This window comes from Cervus canadensis, chromosome 10 (genome assembly GCF_019320065.1).
Source record: "Cervus canadensis isolate Bull #8, Minnesota chromosome 10, ASM1932006v1, whole genome shotgun sequence".
In the NCBI taxonomy this organism is placed as follows: domain Eukaryota; kingdom Metazoa; phylum Chordata; class Mammalia; order Artiodactyla; family Cervidae; genus Cervus; species Cervus canadensis.
In genome coordinates, this window is record NC_057395.1 from 64,800,088 (window position 1) to 64,823,587 (window position 23,500).

At 41.2% G+C, this 23,500-nt stretch overlaps 1 protein-coding gene, 1 non-coding gene and 1 pseudogene across 3 annotated transcripts in view; 1 reads left to right on the forward strand and 2 right to left on the reverse strand.

The window, feature by feature from the left end:
- Nucleotides 1-5,331: 5,331 nt before the first annotated feature.
- Nucleotides 5,332-9,307, reverse strand: LOC122447921 (annotated as a pseudogene).
- Nucleotides 9,308-11,296: 1,989 nt separating this feature from the next.
- TRNAS-ACU lies at nucleotides 11,297-11,368 on the forward strand. The gene has a single exon. It is a non-coding gene; the product is annotated as a tRNA-Ser (tRNA).
- Nucleotides 11,369-12,614: 1,246 nt separating this feature from the next.
- RBL1 (RB transcriptional corepressor like 1) overlaps nucleotides 12,615-23,500 on the reverse strand; it is a 60,829-nt gene continuing 49,943 nt past the window's right edge. For both annotated transcript variants that reach the window (XM_043478662.1, XM_043478663.1), the window contains 3 exons: nucleotides 18,642-18,790; nucleotides 16,184-16,348; nucleotides 12,615-14,677 (listed from right to left, as the gene is read on the reverse strand). In XM_043478662.1, coding sequence (XP_043334597.1) covers nucleotides 14,507-14,677; nucleotides 16,184-16,348; nucleotides 18,642-18,790 — 485 coding nt within the window. In that variant the 3' untranslated portion in view covers nucleotides 12,615-14,506. The remainder of the gene's footprint in view (nucleotides 14,678-16,183; nucleotides 16,349-18,641; nucleotides 18,791-23,500) is intronic.

Here is a 23,500-nt window from a genome sequence, read left to right on the forward strand (position 1 = left end):
ATCCAACATGCTTCGTGGCAAAAAAAAAAACAAATGTAAAACAGAAGCACTGTTATAGCAGATTCAATAAAGACTTTTAAAAAATAGTCCACATCAAAAAATCTTAAAAAAAAAAAAGACTCAAATGTGCATTTGCATGTCCAAACATGGAAGTTAGTTCATGTGTCTGGTGTCCATGGTCACCTGTGTGCGTCCTCTATAAGTGGTTATGCTTTTGTGTACTTTACTGTACTGTATAGAGTACAGTAGCACAGTATTTTCATTTCAAGCCCAGGATGTCTGTAAGCAAGCGAAAAGGAGTGGTGATGTAGCTGGTATTGCTAAGAAGCACCAAGTGAAAACAATGGAACTTTCTGTGCAACACAAGGAGCTTACTAATGAAGGCCTGATGGAATTGGAGGCCCAGAGGAAGGACGATTAGAGACAAGAGGAAGAAGTAGTAACTGAAGAATGGAAGAGATTCATGACACAGGAAATGGTGAGGGGATTTTCCTTATTTGAGGAGGCACTGTTAGTTTCTGAGGCACAGGAGCCGAATGTAGAACAGTGCATAAAGGATGCAGCAGCCGTTCAGAATGCAATCCAGTGCTACCATGTCATCTACAATGAGAAAAAAAGAGCTACTACCCAGTCATCACTGGACCATTTTTTCAAGTGGGTTCAGTTCAGTTCAGTTGCTCAGTCGTGTCCGACTCTTTGTGACCCCATGGCCTGCAGCTCTCCAGGCTTCCCTGTCCATCACCAACTCCCGGAGCTTACTCAAACTCATGTCAAGTGGGTAGATAGAGTTGAATCCAGCAAGGAACCAGAACCTGTGCCATCAACGTCAGGCATGAGTGAAACTACAGCTTGCCCTCCTCTTTTTGCGGATGATCCTTCAGCTCTACCATCTCCCACCCTCTCTCGCTCCTCCAGTCAGTAACGCTTGTCTGTTCACTCGATGCCAGTGCCTCTATGCCAGGCGTTGTGCTGCACTACTGTACTTTTTAAGGTACTGTGCTGTAAGATTAGGGATTCCCTGGTGGCTTAGATAGTAAAGCGTCTGCCCGCAATGCAGGAGACCCAGGTTCGATCCCCAGGTCAGGAAGATCCCCTGGAGAAGGAAATGGCAACCCACTCCAGTACTCTTGCCTAGAAAATTCCATGGATGGAGGAGCCTGGTAGGCTACAGTCCATGGGGTCACAAAGAGTCAGACTTGACTGAGCAATTTCAATTCATTTCACTGTACTTTTTAAGGTACTGTACTGTAAGATTAAAAATGTTTTATTTTTGGTCTGTTTTTTACATATTATTTGTGTGAAAAATATTATAAACCTATTTACAGTATAGTACTGTATAGTCAATTATGTTAGTTGGGTATCTAGGCTAACTTTGTTGGACTTATGAACAAATTGGACTTGCGAACGCACTCTTGGGATGGAACTTGTTCATTTGTAGGGGACTTACTGTATTGTATTTTCCTATATTGTGAGTTAGAGTATGCCAATATACACAGTAATGTTTAAGATACTCTTATATGGGGGACTTCCCTGGTGGTCCAGTGGCTAAGACTCCCCACTTCCAATGCAGGGAATGCGGGTTCGATTCTTGGTCAGGGAACTAAGATCCCACATGCTGAAGCCAAAATAAACAAACACAACCAAAAACAAAACAGTAAGATGCTCTTATTCACATATTTTCAAAAGACTGAGGAAACGTCAATTATCCCTACTAATGAGAAGTATAATTTACATGTAAGGCAGCTTTAGGGGACTGAACATTCTCCCATCTAGTGTGCTCTGAGTATCTGGGAATAAACTGGCACTGCATTCTGAGCAGGAGAGCAGGGTTCCTTGAAGAAAAAGACCCTTTTCAGTGCCAACCTGACTCAATTTTCAGGATGTTGGTGAAAGCTGATGGTAAGGTAGGAAATTTAGAGAACATGTAATAAAAGCAAGGAATCTAGGGCTCCCAAGAGGCAACTGGGAGAGAGGGTCTGGAAGTGACGGATTGGAGTGAAGGGAGAAGATTGTTACTGGACCACTTAACAAGCCCTGTCCATCCCCAAATATTTATTGTGAGCAACTTTTTTTTTTTTTGTGAGCAACTTTTTGGATGGAAAGTTTTCAACAAGTTGAATTTCCTGTGTGTGTGATGGGGCTGAGATCTATTCCAAAACAGAAAGAAGAAGTAAGAATGTTTCCCACAGAAAAAAGAGAGAAGTTTAAGAAAAACAGTTGGCACTTCCCATAATCTGTCACCTCAAGATTAATATCAAAAGACACAGTTTTGAAAAGTTAACAGATTAGAATTGGGCTGCAGTCCATCCAAGGGTGAATGGATAAACAAAATGTGGTCAATACACATAATGGCATATTTAGTCATCTTTAAAAAGAAGGAAATTCTGACACATGCTACAACGTGCATGAACCCAGAGGATATTATGCTAAGTGAAATAAGCCAATCAGAAAGTAGTCAAAATAAGAGAAACAGAAAGTAGAATGGTAGTTGCTAGGGGCAGGGAGGGGCAGGGAAAAGGGAGCTGTTGTTTAATGGGTATAAAGTTACAGTTTTGGAAGATGAAGAATTTCTGGAGATTGGTTGCACAACAACATGAATGTTAATGCCAGTAAACTGTATACTTAAAATAATTAAATGATCAGTTTTATGTTACACATATTTTACCACACAAAACCCCCCAATTTCACTGAATTTTTAAAAAATGGACTATAGAACCAGAGTGCTTGGGTTTGAATCTTGTGACCTTGGGCAAGTTACTTAAAATCTCTGAGCTTTAATTTCCTCCTCTATAAACAGTTTTGTTATAGGGTTTTATGGGAATTTGGTGTGGCACATAGAAAATGCTTAGTACATTTTGTCACTCACTTAGTACATTGTTCAGTTACTCAGTTGTGTTTGACTCTGTGTGACCCCATGGACTGCAGCATGCGAGGCTTCACTGTCCTTCACCATCTCCTGGAGCTTGTTCAAGCTCAAGTCCATTGAGTCGGTGATGCCATCCAACTGTCTCGTCCTCTGTTGTCCCCTTCTTCTCCTGCCTTCAATCTTGCCTAGCATCAGGGTCTTTTCTAATGAGTCAGCTCTTTGCATCAGGTGGCCAAAGTATTGGAGCTTCAGCTTCAGCATCAGTCCTTCTAATGAATATTCAGGACTGATTTCCTTTAGGATTTTTTTTTTTTTCTTTTTTTTTTTTCCTTTAGGATTGACTGGTTTGATCTCCTTGCAGTCCAGGGGACTCTCAAGAGTCTTCTCCAACACCACAGTTCAAAAGCAACAATTCTTCGGCTTTCAGCTTTCTTTATGGTCCAACTCTCATATCCATACATGACTACTGGAAAAACCATAGCTTTGACTATGTGGACCTTTGTTGGCAAAGTAATGTCTCTGTTTTTTAACATGTTGTCTAGGTTTGTCATAGCTTTTCTTCCAAGGAGTAAGTATCTTTTAATTTCGTGGCTGCAGTCACAAAGAGTTGGACGTGACTTAGTGACTGAATAACAACAACAAATATGCCCCCTTGTTCATTGCAGTATGTACATGCTTAGTACATGTGAGACATAATTATTATAAAAAGCAACCTGGGGACTTCCCTGGTGGTCCAGTGGTTAAAACTCTGTGTTTCCACTGCAGTGGGGGGTGTGGGGGGTGGGGTTTCAACCCCTGGTTTGGGGAACTAACATCCCACATGCCAAGAGGCCAAGAAAACCACCAAAAAAAAACAACGGAGAAAGCATCACTAAGCTTCTTTCTTCAGTTCACTAATTCAGCAAATGTCGAGCCCATACTTCCTTCAATGAATCATTCAATACTCTGGGAAAACTACAGAAAAAATGTTCCACCTACATGGTGCTTCATTCACTAGTGGTGGATTCAGATAATACATGAATAGATTATACATTCTAGGAAGAAAAAGAAAACATGCTAAGTAACAGTATAGGAAAGGCTGGGAAGTGCTATCAGCTGACACTTGAGCAGAGACCCAAATGAAGTAAGGGAGCCTGTGGGTACTCCATTATGTAATGAATATCTCGTGTTTTAGCCAACTTGCATCATAATATTACAGATGAAATAGTGTCTAATTCTTAACTTTGCAAACATTAGACTCACTAAATTTATTCCAAATGCCAGTATCTGAAACAAATTCAACAAAGAAATAAATCTAAAACCTTTAAAATCTTTCTGTATTTTTTCCTTGAAAGTACTAGATTTAATAGAAAATATCACACTGTAAAACAAGTCCATTGATTCATTAGGTTAAAACACAACGACAGGACTTCCCTGGTGGTCCAGTGGTTAAGAATCCATCTGCCAATGCAGGGGACATGAGTTCGATTCTTGGTTGAAGAAGATTCCACATACTGTAGGGCAACTTAGCCCATGCGCCACAACTGAGCCTGTGCTCTAGAGCCTGAGAGCTGCAACTACTGAAGCCTGAATGCCCTAGAGCCTGTGCTCCACCACAGAAGCCCCCGCAGTGAGAAGCCCCCGCTCGACTCAACTAGAGAAAGCCCACATGCAGCAACGAAGACCCAGTGCAGCCAAAAATAAATAAATCTATAACAATAAACTTAAAAAATGAAACAAACAAACAAACAACCAGAACGATAGCACAATCACGTATAAAAGCTGAAAATGAAATGCTGGTACCAAACACAGCAGTTAAAGACAGGCCTGAGCCAGGCTCTGAACGACCGTTCCAGAAATAGAGGCAGGAGCGACTTCAAACAGGCACAAACACTGGAAGGAGGAGGAGGCAGCTTCCAGGCCATCGAGGCGTAAGAGGGAATACAGACTCATCCTGTGAACAAGGAGTGAAGGGTAATGGGGCAAAAGTGTACTTCCTGATGTTTTGGGAACATCAGACCACACCACACAGACCTGGGAGGTTAGAAGGGCAGAACATTTTAAGTGGAGAAAGGATATTAGACAACTCTAGAAGCACTTGATCTATTTCTTGGCACTCAACTCTTAGGGACACAGAAAACACGTCTCTCTGGTATTGTTTCTAAACTCATAATTAAGCTACTTCCCCTGACCCCATACCCCTGGCTCAACATAACACTGAATATTGGTTGTGTCTGTTGCCCCCATGAACTTCCTACCTACGAATGAGTGTATATAAGAGAGGCGCTACAGTGAGACCTTGGAACAAAACACAGGGTCTCTGCCTTTCTCCTGGTGCTGGAGCGTCCCCAAGGGGTAGGAGTCTGATGAAGCTGGGCCCCTTGAGGCAAAAGCCTTCTCTTTAGTCCCACCCACCCGAATACCCTCTCAAGGAGGCCTCTGAGTTCATGGAAAGGCCAACTGAGAGAGCAGGAAAAAACAGCTGGGCAAAGTTTTCCTAGCTGGGGAAAAACAGTGAGGGAGAGTTTTCTTCCCATGGCACATGTTACTGACTAAAGGGACTGCTGCCTTACACTGATTTTAGACATTGAGTTTGTTCCTTAATCCGGAACAATGATTCTAAAACAAGGGGCAGGGCTACCCAAGACAAGCTCTTAAGACTTTCCAAAGAGGTTTTGTCCAATACACATAAGCCCCAAACTCCCTCTCAATTGAGAATCAGTGCATGTAATGATAGAAATTCCTGATGGGAGTATACTGTACACATGAACAGTGTTAGAGGCACAATAAAAAGTTAAAAACCCCAAATCTGTGGGGCAAACATCAAAATTATGTAGTGATTTTTTTCTGATTAAATTATAAACTAGCTGAATTCCATGACTGGACTCCACACTGCACCACCAAGAACAAGTTCACCCATTTAGCTAGTAACCATACTAGATTAAAGAAAAAGAATTCTGTCTTCCTAAAGACAATCTTCAGAGAGACCCACCTGTCCCAGTGAGGTCCTTGAGACTACAAGTAGCATCAGCTAATCAGTATATGGCTTCTTAAAAGGCTGGCTTTTCTCTATTTCTTTCTCTTTGATATTGCACAGGGGTTATCAACTTGGTATGAACAAGCTTTAAATCTCTGAAATACTTGACAATCTTCACTTTCAACTCCAGGGTGGCATCCTCATCACACATGAGCACCATGTGGGGATGCTGTAGGAAGACAAACACAGTCCACATATAATTCACTCCCTCTTCGATGGCCTTGTGCAGAGCAAACACCTTGTGAGCCCCTGAGATGAGGATCACCACCTCTCTAGCACCCATGACAGTCAGTGCCCATGCCCACTGTCAGGGCCATGGTGGGCACCTTGGTGAGATTACCACTGAAGAACCAAGCACTGGCCAGTATAGTGTCCGTGGCCAGCATCTTCACATGGGTCCTGGACAACAGACTGGAGCCTGACTTGTAAAAGGCAATGTGTTCATCAAGGCCCATGCCTCCAACAAACAGACCTGCAGCCTTGATCATCTCTTCAAAGGCATCACGCTCAGCCTGTAGGCCAGCTGCATTCCCATCCAGAATTTGGGTGTTTTCTGGGTGGATGTCAATGTGTTTGAGGAAGGAGTCCCACATGAAGGACTGGTAACTCTCTCAGTGGTCTCAAGGAAGGCCCACACACTCATCCATGTTGAAAGTCTTCCATATTGGAAGGACAGGTCTTCATTCTTACAGTACTCAATCAGCTTCTTGTAGCAGCCAAGTGGGGGTGCTCCCAGAGGGGAGCCCCAGCGTGAAGTATTTGTCTGGTCTTGCACTAAACTGGGTGATGCAGTTCCTGATATATTTGGCTGAGTATTCACTGGCCTGAGAACAGTGGTCCCAAATGTTGTGCTTCATCTTGTCGAGGACACCTCCAGCAGTGGCTGCAGTGATTGTGCTAATCTTTCCTTGTTTAATGATAACATAAATAATTCACTGGCTGCCTGCTCTGGAGCCCACACACCCCAAGTAAAGAATCAGTGCATCACAGTGAAAAGATCTTGCATAACACAATGAAAATCCTATGTGCCGCTACTAAGATTCGATACAGTCAAACAAATACTAAAAAAAAAAAAAAATAATCCTTTGGAACACAAGCATTAATACTGTGAGAGAGGTAAAATTTAGACATCGCAAAAAGGATACAGTCTTCCCTCATGGCTCAGTAGGTAAAGAATCTGCCTGCAATGCAGGAGACCCGGGTTTGATTCCTGGGTTGGGAAGATCCCCTGGAGAAGGAAATGGCAACCCACTCCAGTATTCTTGCTTGGAGAATCCCATGGACTGAGGAGACTGGCAGGTCCATGGGGTTGCAAAAGTCGGACACGACTTAGCAACTAAACCACCACCACCAAAAAGGATATATGAAATTACACATATGATCCATTTTTACTAATACTTTAAAAATATATAATACATTCACTGAAAAAAGTCTAGGAAGATTCACATCAAGAGGTCACTGCGAAAAAAAAAAAGAGGTCACTGAGAACACAGTCATTATGGAAAACAATATGGAGGTTCCTTAAAAAACTAAAAATAGAGTTGCCATGTGATCCAGCAATCCCACTCCTGGGCATATATCTGGAAAAGATGAAAACTCTAATTCGAAAGGAGCAAATACTGTTGCAAAGTCCAAAAGACTTGCTTGATGCAGAGTTGCCACAAACTTTCAGTTGAAAAAAAAAAAAAAGCAATTATCTGTGAAGAGCAATAAAGCAAAGCACAGTAAGATGAAGACTGTGGTGGTAGTTATAGAATCATACATAATTACTAAAATTCACCAAACTATACACTTAAGATGGGTATATTTTATTCTATGTAAATTATGCCTCAATGAGGTATGAGCTGGAAATGAGGTATGAGCTCATTTCCTCAATGAGCTGGAAAAAAATTCAACATAGTATAAAACAAGATTTACACAATTTCCTCAAGTGAAAAAACATAATACATGTTTTTTAAATTTGAAAAGATGACCTCTAGTTGGTGGGAATATAGTTTTTATTTTTTTGCTTATGTATAATCTAAGTTTTCTACAATGAATGTTATTTTCCATAATTAATTATTTCCTGAAGTGATGGTGACCAAACTGAGGTGAGTAAGCAGTTAAGTTCCACTTGGTTTGGTGAGACAGTGCCAGGGCAGATGTTTGCACCCAGATCTCTGTATTCCTGATTACTAGACAGGTACCTTCTGAGCTTCCTGGGTAAGAATAATAGCCTGGGATGCTTAACAAAGCTGTTTGTGTACTACACTTTATTTTTTTGTGTGTGTGTGTACTACACTTTAAATCTGCATAGTTAATAAACCCGCAAAGGTGATTCTTACCATGGGAAAATTTGATGGAACCACTGACATAGGTAGAATCTGAAACCTCAGGAACATTTTCTTCAACATATTAAGGATCTATCATCAACACTAAATAATCCCTCGTGTGTATTAGTTACCCTACCTGGAATCTATTACCATGAATCCTTCCTGGAAAGTCATCTTCTTTATAAAGCCATCACTGACTAGGACTCCATACCTGCTCAGTTGGGTAACCCTTGGTGGTTTCTTTTCTATCTCCACTACTAGGACATTGAAACACAGAGCTCTTCTTGCCCAGGTAAAAGTTCACTTCATTCAGGGATTGGCACAACTGATACTAGGGCTGGATAATTCTTTGTTGTGAGCCTGCCCGGTACAGTGGAGGGTGTTTAGCAGCATCTCTGGCTTCTGTCTGCTAGCTACCTACTGGGCACCACCTCCCATGCCCAGTTGTGACAACCCAAAATGCAAAGATGTCATTGTCAAAGTCCCTGAAGGTGGTAAAATTAACCAAGTTAAAAATGACTGTCTCTCATCAGGCTAAACATCCTCTAATCAGTCCTCCACATAGCTTCCAGATTTCTAAAACTTGCTGTTCAAAGCACAGTCCTTGGCCTAGCAGCACTGGTGTTAGGTAAGAGCTGGTTAGAAAAGCAAAATCTCAGACCCAACACCAGACTGCATTTTTTTTTTTTTCCCCAGACTGCATTTTTAACAAGGTTAACAATCCTGGTGAGTCCTATGCTCTTAAAATTTGAGAAACACTTCTAGAAACGTCTCTGACTTGCTTGAGGTTAAATATCACTTGAAACAGAGATTAACAAAATTCCTGAAGATTTTATTCCTTTGGTCAAGGGTGGGGCCTAGGAGTCAAGTGTCTCAGGTAATCCTTATCTTTGGGCAAGTTAGGGAACTGCTGCTCTAAAATAAACATCAGATTTTATCATTATCCACGTAAAATTAAAAAACCACTTTGGGACTTTCCGGGTGGTCCAGAGGCTAAGACTCCGCGCTCCCAAAGCAGGGGGCCTATGTTCAATCTCTAGCCAGGGATCTAGATCCTACATGCCGCACCTAAGAGTTCTCATGCTGGGTCCCACAGATCACAACAAAGATAGAAGAGCCCATGTGCTGCAACTAAGACTGCCCCCCCCAGCCCCACCCCTACCTTGTGTGCAAGCTCAGTCATGTCTGACTCTGCAACACCATGGACTGTAGCTCACCAGGCTCCTCTGTCCATGGAATTTTCCTGGCAAGGATACTGAAGCGGGTTGCCATTTCCTTCTCCAGAGGATCTTCCCAACCCAGGGACTGAACCTGCATCTCCTGCACTGGCAGGTGGATTCTTTTCCACTGCACTTGGGAAGCCCTGCAACCAAGACCCAGCACAGTCTAAATTAAATAAATATTATAAACAAAAAAAAACACACTTTAGTGGCCCCCCCTTGAGCTATATACCAGTGGTTCTCACCTTAGGTACTCACCTGTTGTTTTTCAGTTGCTAAGTCATGTCCAACTCTTTGCAACCCCACAGATTGTTGTATGCCAGGCTTCCCTGTCCTTCACCATCTCCTGGGGCTTGCTCAAACTCACGTCCATTGAGTCGGTGATGCCATCCAACCAGCTAATCCTGTCACCCCCTTCACCTCTTGCCCTCAATCTTTCCCAGCATTAGGATCTTTTCCACTGAGTTGGCTCTTCACATCAGGTGGCCAGTGTATTGGAACTTCAGCTTCAGTATCAATCCTTCCAATGAATATTCAGGGTTGATTTCCTTTAGGATTGACTGGTTTGATCTCCTTGTAGTCCAAGGGACTCTCAGAGTCTTCTCCAGCACCACAGTTTGAAAGGATAGGTTCTTTGGTGCTCAGCCTTCTTTATGGTCCAACTCTCACATCTGTACATGACTACTGGAAAATCCATAGCTTTGACTATACAGACCTTTGTGGGCAAAGTGATATCTCTACTTTTTAATATGCTATTTAGGTTGGTCATAGCTTTTCTTCCAAGGTGCAAGCGTTTCATGGCTGCAGTAACCAATGGCAGTGATTTTGGACTCACCTAGGGAGTATTTAAAAATTCTAAAGCTAGGTTGTTCCCCAAACCAATTAAATCAGAAACCTCTGGGGGGAGAAGCCCATTCACCGATGTATTTTTTAAAACTCCCCAGCTGCAGTCAATGTTGAGAACCATTGGAAATGACCAAGCCTGAGCTCTCTAACCTGCCTTAGAGCCCAAGTAAGAAAGGCCCCTTTCTAGCCCTCTTTGCACTGCACTTTTGAGTATGTACACTTCCTTTCAACCTCGCTGAAGTATCTGCAATTCCTAAACCTACAGTACTTTCATGCCTCTGGGACTTTATACTGGTTGTGCTCTCTGTCTTCTACTGCCCAGGCAGTTAGTCATCCCTAAGGACTAAATTTGGAGAAGGAAATGGCAATTCACTCCAGTATTCTTGCCTGGAAAATCCCATGGACTGAGGCTCCTGGTAGGCTACAGTCCATGGGGTCGCAAAGAGTCGGACACAACTGAGCGACTTCACTTCAAGGACTAAATTACCATTTGGCCCCCACTTTAGAGCGATTTTGGTCTTCCCTGTAGCTCAAATAGTAAAGAATCTGCCTGCAATGCAGGAGACCCAGGTTTGATCCCTGGGTTGGGAAGATCCTCTGGAGAAGGGAATGGCAATCCACTCCCATGGACAGAGGAGCCTGGTGGGCTACAGTCCATGGGATCTCAAAGAGTCGGACACAACTGAGCAACTAACACTACTACTTAGAGTGATTTTAGATTCCCTGACACAGCTGTTCAGGCAGAGTGAGTCATCCACTCTGTGCTAACACCATCCCTCTCCGTGTAGTGCTGTACTACTATGCTTACACCATTATATTAATGGACTACAAATATACCTTGAGGACAGGAACTATGCCTGCATCACTTTTATATCCCTAGCACATAGCAAAGGGCCAGGCATAGAGTAAACAGCCAATTAGGTTTGTTGACTTAGTGAAAGCAGTGTAAGGAACAAAATAAAAACAAGCAGGAATATTACCATCTTTAAAAAACTTTTTTTTTTAAAAATTTAAACAATCTAACCACATAATTATTTCCCTGGTGGCTCAGACAGTAAAGCGTCTGCCTACTATGCAGGAGACCCAGGTTCGATCCCTGGGTGGGGAAGATCCTCTGGAGAAGGAAATGGCAACCCACTCCAGTACCCTTGCCTGGAAAATCCCATGGATGGAGGAGCCTGGTAGGCTACAGTCCATGGGGTTGCAAAGAATCGGACACGACTGAGTGACTTCACACTCACACTCACTCACAACCACATAATTAGAGGGACCTCCCTGGTGGTCCAGTGGTTAAGAATCCATTTTCCAATGCAGGAGACATGGGTTTGATCCGAGTTGGGAAGATCCCCTGGAGAAGGAAATGGCAACGCACTCCTGTATTCTTGCCTGGAGAATCCCAGACACAGGAGCCTGATGGGCTACAGTCCAAGGGGTTGCAAAGAGTCAGATGGACACGACTGAGCAACTGAGCATACACGCACAAATGCTGCAGGGCAACCAAGCGCCTGCTCGTCACAAGGAAGACTGGTACAGCCAAAATTTTTTAAAAATAAATTAAAAATATCTTGGGACTTCCCTGATGGCCCAGTGGTTAAGAATCTGCCTTGCAATGCAGAGGACTCGTGTTCAATCCCTAGTCAGGGAACTAAGATCCCATATACTGGGAAGTACCTACTGAGCTCAAGTGCCCCAACTGGAGAGTCTGTGCATCTAAACCAAAGATCCTGCATGACCCAGTAAAGGTCCTGCCATCAAAACTAAGACCCAATGTGGCTAAATAAATAAATTAATTAAAAAAATAATTAAAAATATCTTAAGTAGCAAAGAACTTTAAAGCTTTGAGTCTCAAATGAATAAATATACCTGACCTGAAAGCACTCGAAGATCGAAGACTTTTCCTTAATTCGTATGGTAATTTGATCCATTTCAAGGCCCTGACATAATTCTGCTTCTTGTATGTGCCTAAGGCATTTTTCAATTGAGGAGAAATTCTCCCAACATAAAAATAACTATTTTAAAGTGTAAAATTCACTGTCATTTAAGAAGTTTACAATGGTATGCAATCACCACCTATATCAAGTTATAAAATTATTTCCATCACCTCAAAAGAAAACCCTGTACTTGTCAATCAGTCATTCACTCCCCATTCTCTTCCTGGCTCCTGGAAAGCACTGAGAATATTAACTTTTAATGTTAACTAGTTACACTAAGTTACACTAAGTTTTAATGTTAATGTTACATTTGGTTACACTAAGACATTTAAAAAATATAAAGCAGATATTTAGAGACACAGATTCTAGATGGCTGCACAACTGCATCCTGTCACATAGAAAAGAGCACAAGTATAGGTTTTATCCAGTAATCTCACAAAAATGCCAATATTTTATTAACCATTTTATGTACATGAATATACAGTCTAGAAAACTGATAAACACACATCCAGATTTTCTTATAAAGACAATGCACAAATGCTCATTTACATTTTGCACATTAATAATGACACAATAATTATAGCTACATAAAAATATATACAAGGATTCAAGACAGACTTGATGCTATTTGGCTTGTAACATGTGTAGATACTACACAAAAAAATGATGTAATTTTCAGAAAAGTAAAATGTGACCAGACTCACTTTTCTTCTTAAAATTTAAAAATAAAATTCCTAATAATCATAATTATTGATACTAGTTAATAGCCAAATTTCAGACTCATTCAAATTAGCCAGGGTTACTAGTTAAATGGGCTTCCCTGGTGGCTCAGACAGTAAAGAGTCCGCCTGCAGTGCAGGAGACTTGGGTTCGATCCCTGGGTTGGGAAGATCCCCTGGAGAAGGGAACCACTACCCACTCCAGTATTCTTGCCTGCAGAATTCCATGGACAGAGGTGCCTGGCAGGCTACAGTCCATGGATGGCAAAGAGTCGAACATGACTGAGCCAGTTTCGCTTTTCACTAGTTAAATATTTAGTATTAAAAAAATAAGGTTTGCAGTTTAAAAAACATACATTTGATAAAATTTCTCAAAATTAATTAAGAATGGCTTATTCACGTCCTTCCAGATTCTGGAAACACACTAGAAAAGTGAATATTGAACAGCTGATTCTTTGTGAAGTGGCATTTGGAGCCCTAGAAAACACCCTTAAGGGGCCAGTGATCAGACCCTATTGGGAAACTCATAATGCACTGATGATACTGAAAGCAAAGAGCGGGAGGTGATAAGCAGCTACGTCATGGTCGTAGTAGTATAATTATAAGGCATGAGGTGGTCTTAATATGGTTTTGAGAAAGGTTTCAACTATTCTTAAGGAATCAATTAGACATTGAGAATGATCAATCTTATAATGATCTCAAAAACAGTATCTTACATATTATCATGGCTATTACCTCACTAATAGGAAACTTAGTCTCTAACAACGCTTTTCTGTATCTTACTCTACTGGCCTGAGAAGCAGTGTCCTATCTTGAGAGTTATATGATATAATCATATATAATTAAGTTAATGGTTTGGAACATAAAGTGATGATAGTTTTAAAAAGGAGCAAGTAGCTCCTTTATTAGGTTGTGACACCAGGCTAAGAAGGCTTAAGGTTGGAAAGCAAGGAGTGGGTTAGTGCATGGGTTTAAGTAAAAACATGCTTCTGCTCAAGGAGAGGAAGGGCATGAGAAGCCTCTGGACAACCCACAGTGGTACCTGGATGTGAAGTTAGCACACTGGGTCAGAGACAGGCTCGTACATCATCCTCTGGCCTAGATGCCAGGGAACCCAACCCCTACTCAATATTAAATTGGGAACACAAACATCTCAAAGCATACCTACCAAAAATAGAATATTCACCCTCTTATGACAAAGCCCAGAAGGAGAGGACACTTGATTATTTTAAAAAGTGAGCTAAAAAAATTATAAGGCTTCCCCTTACTTTGAAAAACTCAGAGAACAAATATTTTAACAATTCTATTAATATGCTTAAAAGGCACTTAAAACCATTCCTTTTTAACTGCACTTGAAACCATTCCCTTTTAAGTGCACTTAAAAACATTCCTTTACAATCCAACTCAAAATACATCTGTCAACTACATTTTGGATAAAAGTAAAAAAAAAAAAAAAAAATCCACTTAACTTTGGTGTAACTTTTCTTGTAACTCAGTGATGTTTACTACCTTCAGGGTTGATTGTTTTGAAAGACAGAGCCCCAACTTGCTGCAAAACAACCTGAAAGTGCTTTTACCACAGAAATGAGAAGGGCACTAGTGGTTTGCTCTTTCACTGACAACATCCTGTAGTCGTTTAAGTAAAACATCATCATTTTCTTGACAGAGGCGTTTGGCAGGTGATTCTGCATCACCATCGATGGCTATTGCTCGCTTCTTGGTTCTCTGCTCACCTTGCCTTATCATGTTGTTGATATCTTTCAAACTCTGTGCAAAAAATAGAGGATATGTGTGAGTAAAAGGAGAAAGGGGGGAAATAGCAGCAAAGATCTAAGCTAACTGCTTTTTCCTACCCGTTATTCTCTATCCAAAGCTAAACAATGAGGAAGAGATTATTTTTTGAATCTAGGTCAACTTAATAAGGGTGATTAGAATTAATCTTTTCAGGTGATTTAAAAAATTGGATTTACATTATAGCAATAGTTTTTAAAATGTGGACATCAGACCACAAGCAGCAGAGCATTTGGGAGCTTATTAGGAATGCAAATTCTCAAGCCTCACCCTACACTGACTGAATCAGACATTCTAGGTATTGGACCCAGTGATCTCTAGTTTATCAAGCCTTCCAGGTGATTGTGATAAATCAAACAAACTTCCATCAAGTTTGAGGTCTTTTTCCTGAAGCAGTGCTTTTCAAACTTTAATGTGCTTACTAATCATCTGGGGAATGATAATACGCAGATTCAGATTCAGTAGCATTGGTGTGAGGCCTGAGATTCTGCACTTCTAACAAGCTCCCAGGTGATGCTAATGTTGCTGGTCTTACTGTAAAACAGCCTTCGAGAAGTTATTCCTGAACGCTGTGCATCAACACTGTCTAGGGAATCTGCCTGCTAGAGCTTTGTGATTCAATAAGTCTCTGGGACAGGAATCTGTGTTCAACAAGCTCCCCAGATTCTGACTTATGGTTCTGAAATTACTGCCTTAGAATTCAATTAAACCCATTTCTGATTTTATCCAAGAATTTCTTCTAAAAGTCTTTATATGAAATCAGCTTCTATGAAGAGGAAATGCAAGTCTGTGAGGTATATCTCAGTAAACTTTGTTTTCTAAGTGTGGCAGGAATGTAACAAATGCTTGTGGATCTACATGAGTTAAGAAACTAGTAAGTTAAGGAGCTGCCATGTATTTGGACTGAGTTACAACCTATCCCACTACAACTCCTTCCAGTTGGTAGTCATTCTGGCTTTTGGAGATACAATGAACACATCTACTTGATAGTCCTTGAATTACCTGAAAACAGCAATCATGTCCCCATTGGATCATCATCATTAATGGGACTAAAGATGGAGGTGACCACAGAGCTGTCTGTGTAAGTCAGAAGAGGCCTCTGCTTTCAGACTTTTCCCTATCCCGGTTGACATCCACCAAATGAACTTTCCCTTCCAAGGTCTTTCTTTAGAGTGTCTCCCCATATCTGACCACTTGCACATGCTGCCTTACTGGTCCTTCTCAAGATGGTGCCTGAGCAAGGACACACTGTGCCCTTGGTGAGAACTCCCCCAATACCATGTCAGTCATAACAGATTAAACTCCCTCAACTGGATACACTGCTCTTGATCACAGGAAACTTGCCATAGTAAGAGTTTGTATTTATTTGCAGTAACTTTGCAAAATAAATAGGGTAAGATTAAAGATTACTAACTGGAAATCTGAAATCCACTTTTTAACATGGATATTGCCGTTCTGGGGTAAAGTTTGGGAGCACCTTACCTTAGAAGGGCTGCCGTTGAACTTATACAGCAGAGCACTCCTTGGTGTAAGGCCGGACCCATTCTTGTGTGGGGACACATAAATGGAGTGCTGCTGGGAAATGCGGCGTGGGGAGCCTGGCTGTTGCTTAATATGTGGAAAAGGAGAGAGTGGCGGAGCTTCCATCTGAAATAACATAAAAGTAAAGCTTTTATAGGGCTTCCCTCATAGCTCAGTTGGTAAAGGGTCTGCCTACAATGCAGGAGACTGGGTTCAATCCCTGGGTCGGGAAGATCCCCTGGAGAAGGAAATGGCAACCCACTCCAGTATTCTTGCCTAGAGAATCCCATGGGCAGAGGAGCCTGGCAGGCTATAGTCCACGGGGTCACAAGAGTCAGACACAACTTAGCGAATAAACCACCACCAAAGCTTTTATCAGATGAAAGTTTTTCTTTTTTTGAATCCCACCCCATTTTTTATTCTACATTCCCCTCCTCCCCGTAAGGGTGAAGGATCAACATGGAAGGAACTTTCCCCCCATACCATGTTTTTATTATTATTGGTATCTCCTAATTAGAAGTTAGTTATACCATAAGAACTTATTATGGCTGAAAAAAATTAAAAAATGATTCATTAACCCTTGTTTTTCAACAATAACTAATGGATAAACTAAAATTTATTTTTCTGGATCTTTTAGGAAATCCTAAAGGATTCTGAGTAAGACACCAGAAGCAATAAGCCAAGAGCACAGGAACTTCCATGTCCATGCTCAGAAAGTGAGGCAAAGAATAACTTTTGTCCTAATACTTGCAATAAGGATCTCTCTCCACACACACATTGTTGTTGTTTAAGTGCTAAGTTGTGTCCGACTCTGTATGACCCCATGGACTGCAGTGTCAGGCTTCCTGTCCTTTACTATCTCATGGTGTTTGCTCAAATTCATGTCCATGGAGTCAGTGATGCTAGCTAACCATCTCATCCTGTGGACGGCAGTGTCAGGCTTCCTGTCCTTCACTATCTCATGGTGTTTGCTCAAATTCATGTCCATGGAGTCAGTTACGCTAGCTAACCATCTCATCCTGTCTCCCCATTCCCCTCTTGCCCTCAATCTTTTGCAGCACCAGGGCTTTTCCAGTAAGCTGGCTCTTCACATCAGGTGGCCAATGTTAATACAGCTTCAGCTTCAGCATCAGTCCTTCCAATGAATATTCAGAGTTGATTTCCTTTAGGGTTGACTGGTTTGATCTCTGTGCACCTTTGATCACCAAAGGTGTCTCAAGAGTCTTAAGAGTCCATACATACATACCCACAACCAAATTAGTAGCACAGAGAATAAAAGAGAGGCACAGTATTCTGTGGGCCAGCAAGAAGAGTCCAACGAGGAACAAATCTCTTAATAAAATGGTTAAGACTTTATGCTCAGTGGTTTAGTCACTAAGTCATGTCTAACTCTTTCGACTCCAAGTACTGTAGCCACCAGGCTCCTCTGTCCATTGGATTTCCCAGGCAAGAGTACTGGAGTGGCTTGCCATTTCCTTCTCCAGGGGATCTTTCCAACCCAGGGACCAAATTCCTGTCTTCTGCATTGCAGGGAGATTCTTTTACTGACTGAGTTACTAGTGTAAAGTGTAAGACTTTATACTGAAATGCAAAGGACTCAGAGATAAAGTGAGAAGGAACTGCACTTTTAATAATCTATACAATGTTCTATTCCAAGCATAAATGGGGATGACTCCTTAATTAGTATTTCATTCATCATCTTCACTTGAAGCTAGGAAAACTAGTTTTGTTTTTTTCCCAATTAGCTGATGTTAGAGATATTCACAGTATAGCACATGGCGGGGGTGGGGAATGTGTGGAACTGAGGGAGAAGAATGAGTAGTCATGGCCTCTGAGGATAGTCAGCTCATATTCCTTGAAAGGGACAAGGAAAGAAATGTAGAGACACAGACACATATATAGCTACTGACTGAATGCAGCTTCTACTCGGTTCCTCTTTCTTATAACTGAAGTCTGCTCTTCTGGGAACCAACTTCAGCTTATACACTGATAATACTTATCAAGGCCTGCTGGTAGTGTCAAATATAGATATGGAATAAAAATTTCTTAGTGTTGTTTCTATTATTGATTCAAGCCTATCTAGTTTCTTTTCTCTTTATCTTGAGAAAAACATTTCTCTCAGAAATATAACAACAGAAATCAAAAACAAGGAAAAAAACCACCAGAGCTGTTTTCATTTTTCCATGTTCCCATTGAGTCCTTGCCCATATGCATCCGTAATTTCATGGATGAAATCTCCATGATTTTCTCTAGTTTGTTTTATCACAACCTTAATCACTCTGATTATTTACTAGCATGTTTTCTCCTGTAAAATGTATCAGTAAGGCTTTCACTTTGAAATACTTATCTACCAAAATAAACTCATAGTAAACCAATTATGAGAACAGATATTAATAAAATAGTAAAATAAAAAACGTACCACATGGTCCTGATTTGACAAGTCATATTTCAATGCAAATGACTTCACTCTTCCTACATATATTGTATTGTAAAATTTGATAAGATCACCTCTTTCCTCTTTCACTGGTCCACTGGAGCAGTCAGGTGTTTTTGTAGCATCTTCCAAGTCTGTTAAAAGAATTCAGTGTTGTGATAGGTGTACCTTAATCTATAATTTGGGAATCTGAAACACAACTCTCTCTACAATATAAAAGCGAAAAAAATCAAATAAACCTAAATATTTCTGTAGGACAATGACTATTTTTAGAAAAGTTCAGAAATCTACCTATATTATGGATAAATTAAATTGGAAACTTGAGAAATACAAACATGTAAACTTAAGTTGGTACTCTATTCTCTAATAGCACTTCAGCAAGAATGTTTTCACAACCATACCTTTGAACCCACTGTCACTGGTGATTCTCAGAGGGGCACCAGCTCTGGGTTGAAATTTACCTAAACTGAGCTTTAGAATATGGGTAGCAGTGGCAAAACCTGAGCTTCAGATAACAAAAGGGCCTGCAGATGTTCTTACTGGCTCTTTGGAAAAGGTGGAAAGACTCTAAAAGGTCAAGTGTATCCTCAAAAGTTAAGGAAGAAGCAAGGTGAATTGCTTATGTTTACTTTTCTGCAAATACATGGCAGGTGACAGGTATTCAAAAAGCCTTATTTTCTCATGCACAACAGGAACTTAGTGCTGTATATAGATATCATCCTCAGCTATAAAATTATAGCTTGCCCCAAGGTGCTTTCACATTTTTTAGTGTAACTCTAGGGTAGCTTGTGACACCAGGCAGAACTTTATCCTATTCTTTTTTTGGGGGGGAAAGAGAATTACAAAACATCTACTTGTACTGACAAGAATCACCTAGCTTTGGGTGGAACTTTACCTAAACTGAGCTTCTTGTATAGAGCTTAGAGAACTACTGGCAATTAAAAAGAATTCAGCATGTGAAAAAAATGTCTCATTCTCAATACACTGGCCTGCAAACACTGAGAATATGGGTAGAAGCATGCTTCCACCTTGGTTTTCCCTGTAGCTCAAACAGTAAAGAAAGAGCCTGCAATGCAGGAGACCCAGGTTCAATCCCTGGGTCGAGGATATCCTCTTGAGAAGGGAATGGCAATCCACTCCAGTATTCTTGCCTGGAGAATCCCATGGACAGAGGAGCCTGGCGGGGTACAGTCCACGGGATGACAAAGAGTTGGACACAACTGAGCGACTAACACTACTACTACTACTACTACTATGCTTCTACCTTAGGAAAGTAAGAAAACTCTGACATGGTCCAAGGGTCAGGCAGCCACAGGGAATCTCCCTGGGGAATCTTGGTCCTCATTGGGATGTCTTTTTTACTCCTGTTATTTTTTGCAGGATCTTAGTAAGGCAGGAAAAGCTATGTGATCAATAAGTTCAAAAAATGCCACACATTATAGCCTTCTCTTAGGAATTGAGAATACATGTTAGTATAACAAAGGCTTACAGAAGTTTTGCAATTAGAAAAAAAAATGTTCACTTTAATTCCATACTTCTCAAACTTTCTATGCACAGTCCCTCTTTTCCATGACACTTACTACAATCCTGGGGGACACTGTTCCAAGACAGTAAACACCAGCTTAATTACAGCTGCTGCTGCTAAGTCACTTCAGTTGTGTCCGACTCTGTGCGACCTCACAGACAGCAGCCCACCAGGCTCCCCCATCCCTGGGATTCTCCAGGCAAGAACACTGGAGTGGGTTGCCATTTCCTTCTCCAGTGCATGAAAGTGAAAAATGAAAGTGAAGTCCCTCAGTCGTGTCCGACTCTTAGCGAGCCCATGGACTGCAGCCTACCAGGCTCCTCCATCTGTGGGATTTTCCAGGCAAGAGTACTGGAGTGGGTTGCCATTGCCTTCTCCTTAATTACAGCAGTTGTAGGTTATTCTTGTTATACAGATCATTAAAAATAAAAGTCGAACTAAGTGAGTAAACAAGAACAACAGTTCAGTTCAGCCGTTCAGTCGGTGTCCGACTCTTTGCAACCCCATGAGGTGCAGCATGCCAGGTCTCCCTGTCCAACACCAACTCCCGGAGCCTATCGAAACTCATGTCCATTGAGTCGGTGATGCCATCCAACCATCTCATCCTCTGTCGTCCCCTTCTCTTCCTGCCCTCAATCTTTCCCAGCATCAGGATCTTTTCAAATGAGTCAGTTCTTCACATCAGGTGACCAAACTATTGGAGTTTCAGCTTCAACATCAGACCTTCCAATGAACACCCAGGACTGATCTTTAGGATGGACTGGTTGGATCTCCTTGCAGTCCAAGGGACTCTCAAGAGTCTTCTTCAACACCACAGTTCAAAAGCATCAATTCTTCAGTGCTCAGCTTTCTTTATAGTCCAACTCTCACATCCATACATGACTACTGGAAAAACCATAGCCTTGACTAGGCGAACCTTGGTTGGCAAAGTAATGTCTCTGCTTTTTAATATGCTGTCTAGGTCATAACTTTCCTTACAAGGAGTAAGCGTCTTTTAATTTCATGGCTGCAATCACCATCTGCAGTGATTTTGGAGCCCCCAAAAATAAAGTCTGACACTGCTTCCCCATCTATTTGCCATGCAGTGATGGGACCAGATGTCATGATCTTAGTTTTCTGAATGTTGAGCTTTAAGCCAACTTTTTCCACTCTCCTCTTTCATCAAGAGGCTCGCAGTTCCTCTTCACTTTCTGCCATAAGGGTGGTGTTATTTGCATATCTGAGGTTATTGATAATTCTTCTGGCAATCTTGATTCCAGCTTGTGCTTCATCCAGCCCAGCGTTTCTCACGATGTACTCTGCATATAAGTTAAATAAGCAGGGTGACAATATACAGCCTTGACATACTCCTTTTCCTATTTGGAACCAGTCTGTTTTTCCATGTCCAGTTCTAATTGTTGCTTCCTGACCTGCATACAGGTTTTTCAAGAGGCAGGTCAGGTGATCTGGTATTCCCATCTCTTTCAGAATTTTCTACAGTTTATTGTGATCCATACAGTCAAAGGCTTTGGCACAGTCAATAAAGCAGATGTTTTTCTGGAACTCTCTTGCTTTTTCAATGATCCAGTGGATGTTGGCAATTTGATCTCTGGTTCCTCTGCCTTTTCTAAAACCAGCTTGAACATCTGGAAGTTCATAGTTCACATACTGCTGAAGCCTGGCTTGGAGAATTTTGAGCATTACTTTACTAGTGTGTGAGATAAGTGCAATTATATGGTAGTCTGAGCATTCTTTGGCATTGCCTTTCTTAGGGATTGGAATGAAAACTGACCTTTTCCAGTCCTGTGGCCACTGCTGAGTTTTCCAAATTTGCTGACATATTGTGTGCAGCACTTTCACAGCATCATCTTTTAGGATTTGAAATAGCTCAACTGGAATTCCATCACCTCCACTGGCTTTGTTTGTAGTGATGCTTCCTAAGGCCACTTGACTTCACATTCCAGGATGTCTGGCTCTAGGTGAGTGATCACACCATATTGATTAACTGGGTTGTGGAGATCTTTTTTGAACAGTTCTTCTGTGTATTCTTGCCACCTCTTCTTAATATCTTCTGCTTCTGTCAGGTCCATACCATTTCTGTCCTTTACTGAGCCCATCTTTGCATGAAATGTTCCCTTGGTATCTCTGATTTTCTTGAACAGATCTCTCGTCTTTCCCTTTCTATTGTTTTCCTCTACTTCTTTGCACTGATCGCTGAGAAAGGCTTTCTTATCTCTCCTTGCTATTCTTTGGAATTCTGCATTCAAATGAGTATATCTTTCCTTTTCTCCTTTACCTTTCGCGTCTCTTCTTTTCACAGCTATTTCTAAGGCCTCCTCAGACAGCCATTTTGCTTTTTGCATTTCTTTTTCCTGGGGACGGTCTTGATCCCTGTCTCCTGTACAATGTCACGAACCTCTGTCCATAGTTCATCAGGCACTCTGTCTATAAGATCTAGTCCCTTAAATCTACTTGTCACTTCCACTGTATAATCATAAGGGATTTGATTTAGGTCATACCTGGATGGTTTAGTGGTTTTCCCCACTTTCTTCAAGTCTGAATTTGACAATAAGGAGTTCATGATCTGAGCCACAGTTAGCTCCCGGTTTTGTTTTTGCTGACTGTACAGAGCTTCTTCATCTTTGGCTGCAAAGAATATAATCAATCTGATTTCGGTGTTGGCCATCTGGTGATGTCCATGTGTAAAGTCTTCCCTTGTGTTGTTGGAAGAGGTTTGCTATGTTTGCTATGACCAGTGCATTCTCTTGGCAAAACTCTATTAGCCTTTGCTCTGCTTCATTCTGTACTCCAAGGCCAAATTTGCCTGTTACTTCAGGTGTTTCCTGACTTCCTACTTTTGCATTCCAGTCTCCTATAATGAAAAGGACATCTGTTTTGGGTATCAGTTCTAAAAGGTCTTTTAGTTCTTCATAAACAAGAACAACATTTAGCTATTTAGTATTTTTCATTTCAAAACAGAAAACAAGATGTCAGTTATCCTTTAAGCTGGAAAACGATTTCTACATTCTCATCTCTTTTAGGACTTTGGCACTCAGAAATTAAAGCCTCAGTAGGCCTGGTGACCATCTCACATCATATAAATTAGGAGACAGAACTTATGAAAGACTGGGAAAGAGAATGAGATCTTCCTGCTTGGTGCTATAATTGGTTCAAATCTGTTTTCCCTCAGAGGGTAGAAGGGATCTCTGCCTAATATAATCTGAGTCACATGGTATATATTTGACATACATTTGTGAAATGAACCAATGAACTATATATAGATTCATAATTTTCCCTACTGTTCCCATGAATAAGAGGAATGTCTTTTCTGGATTATCAT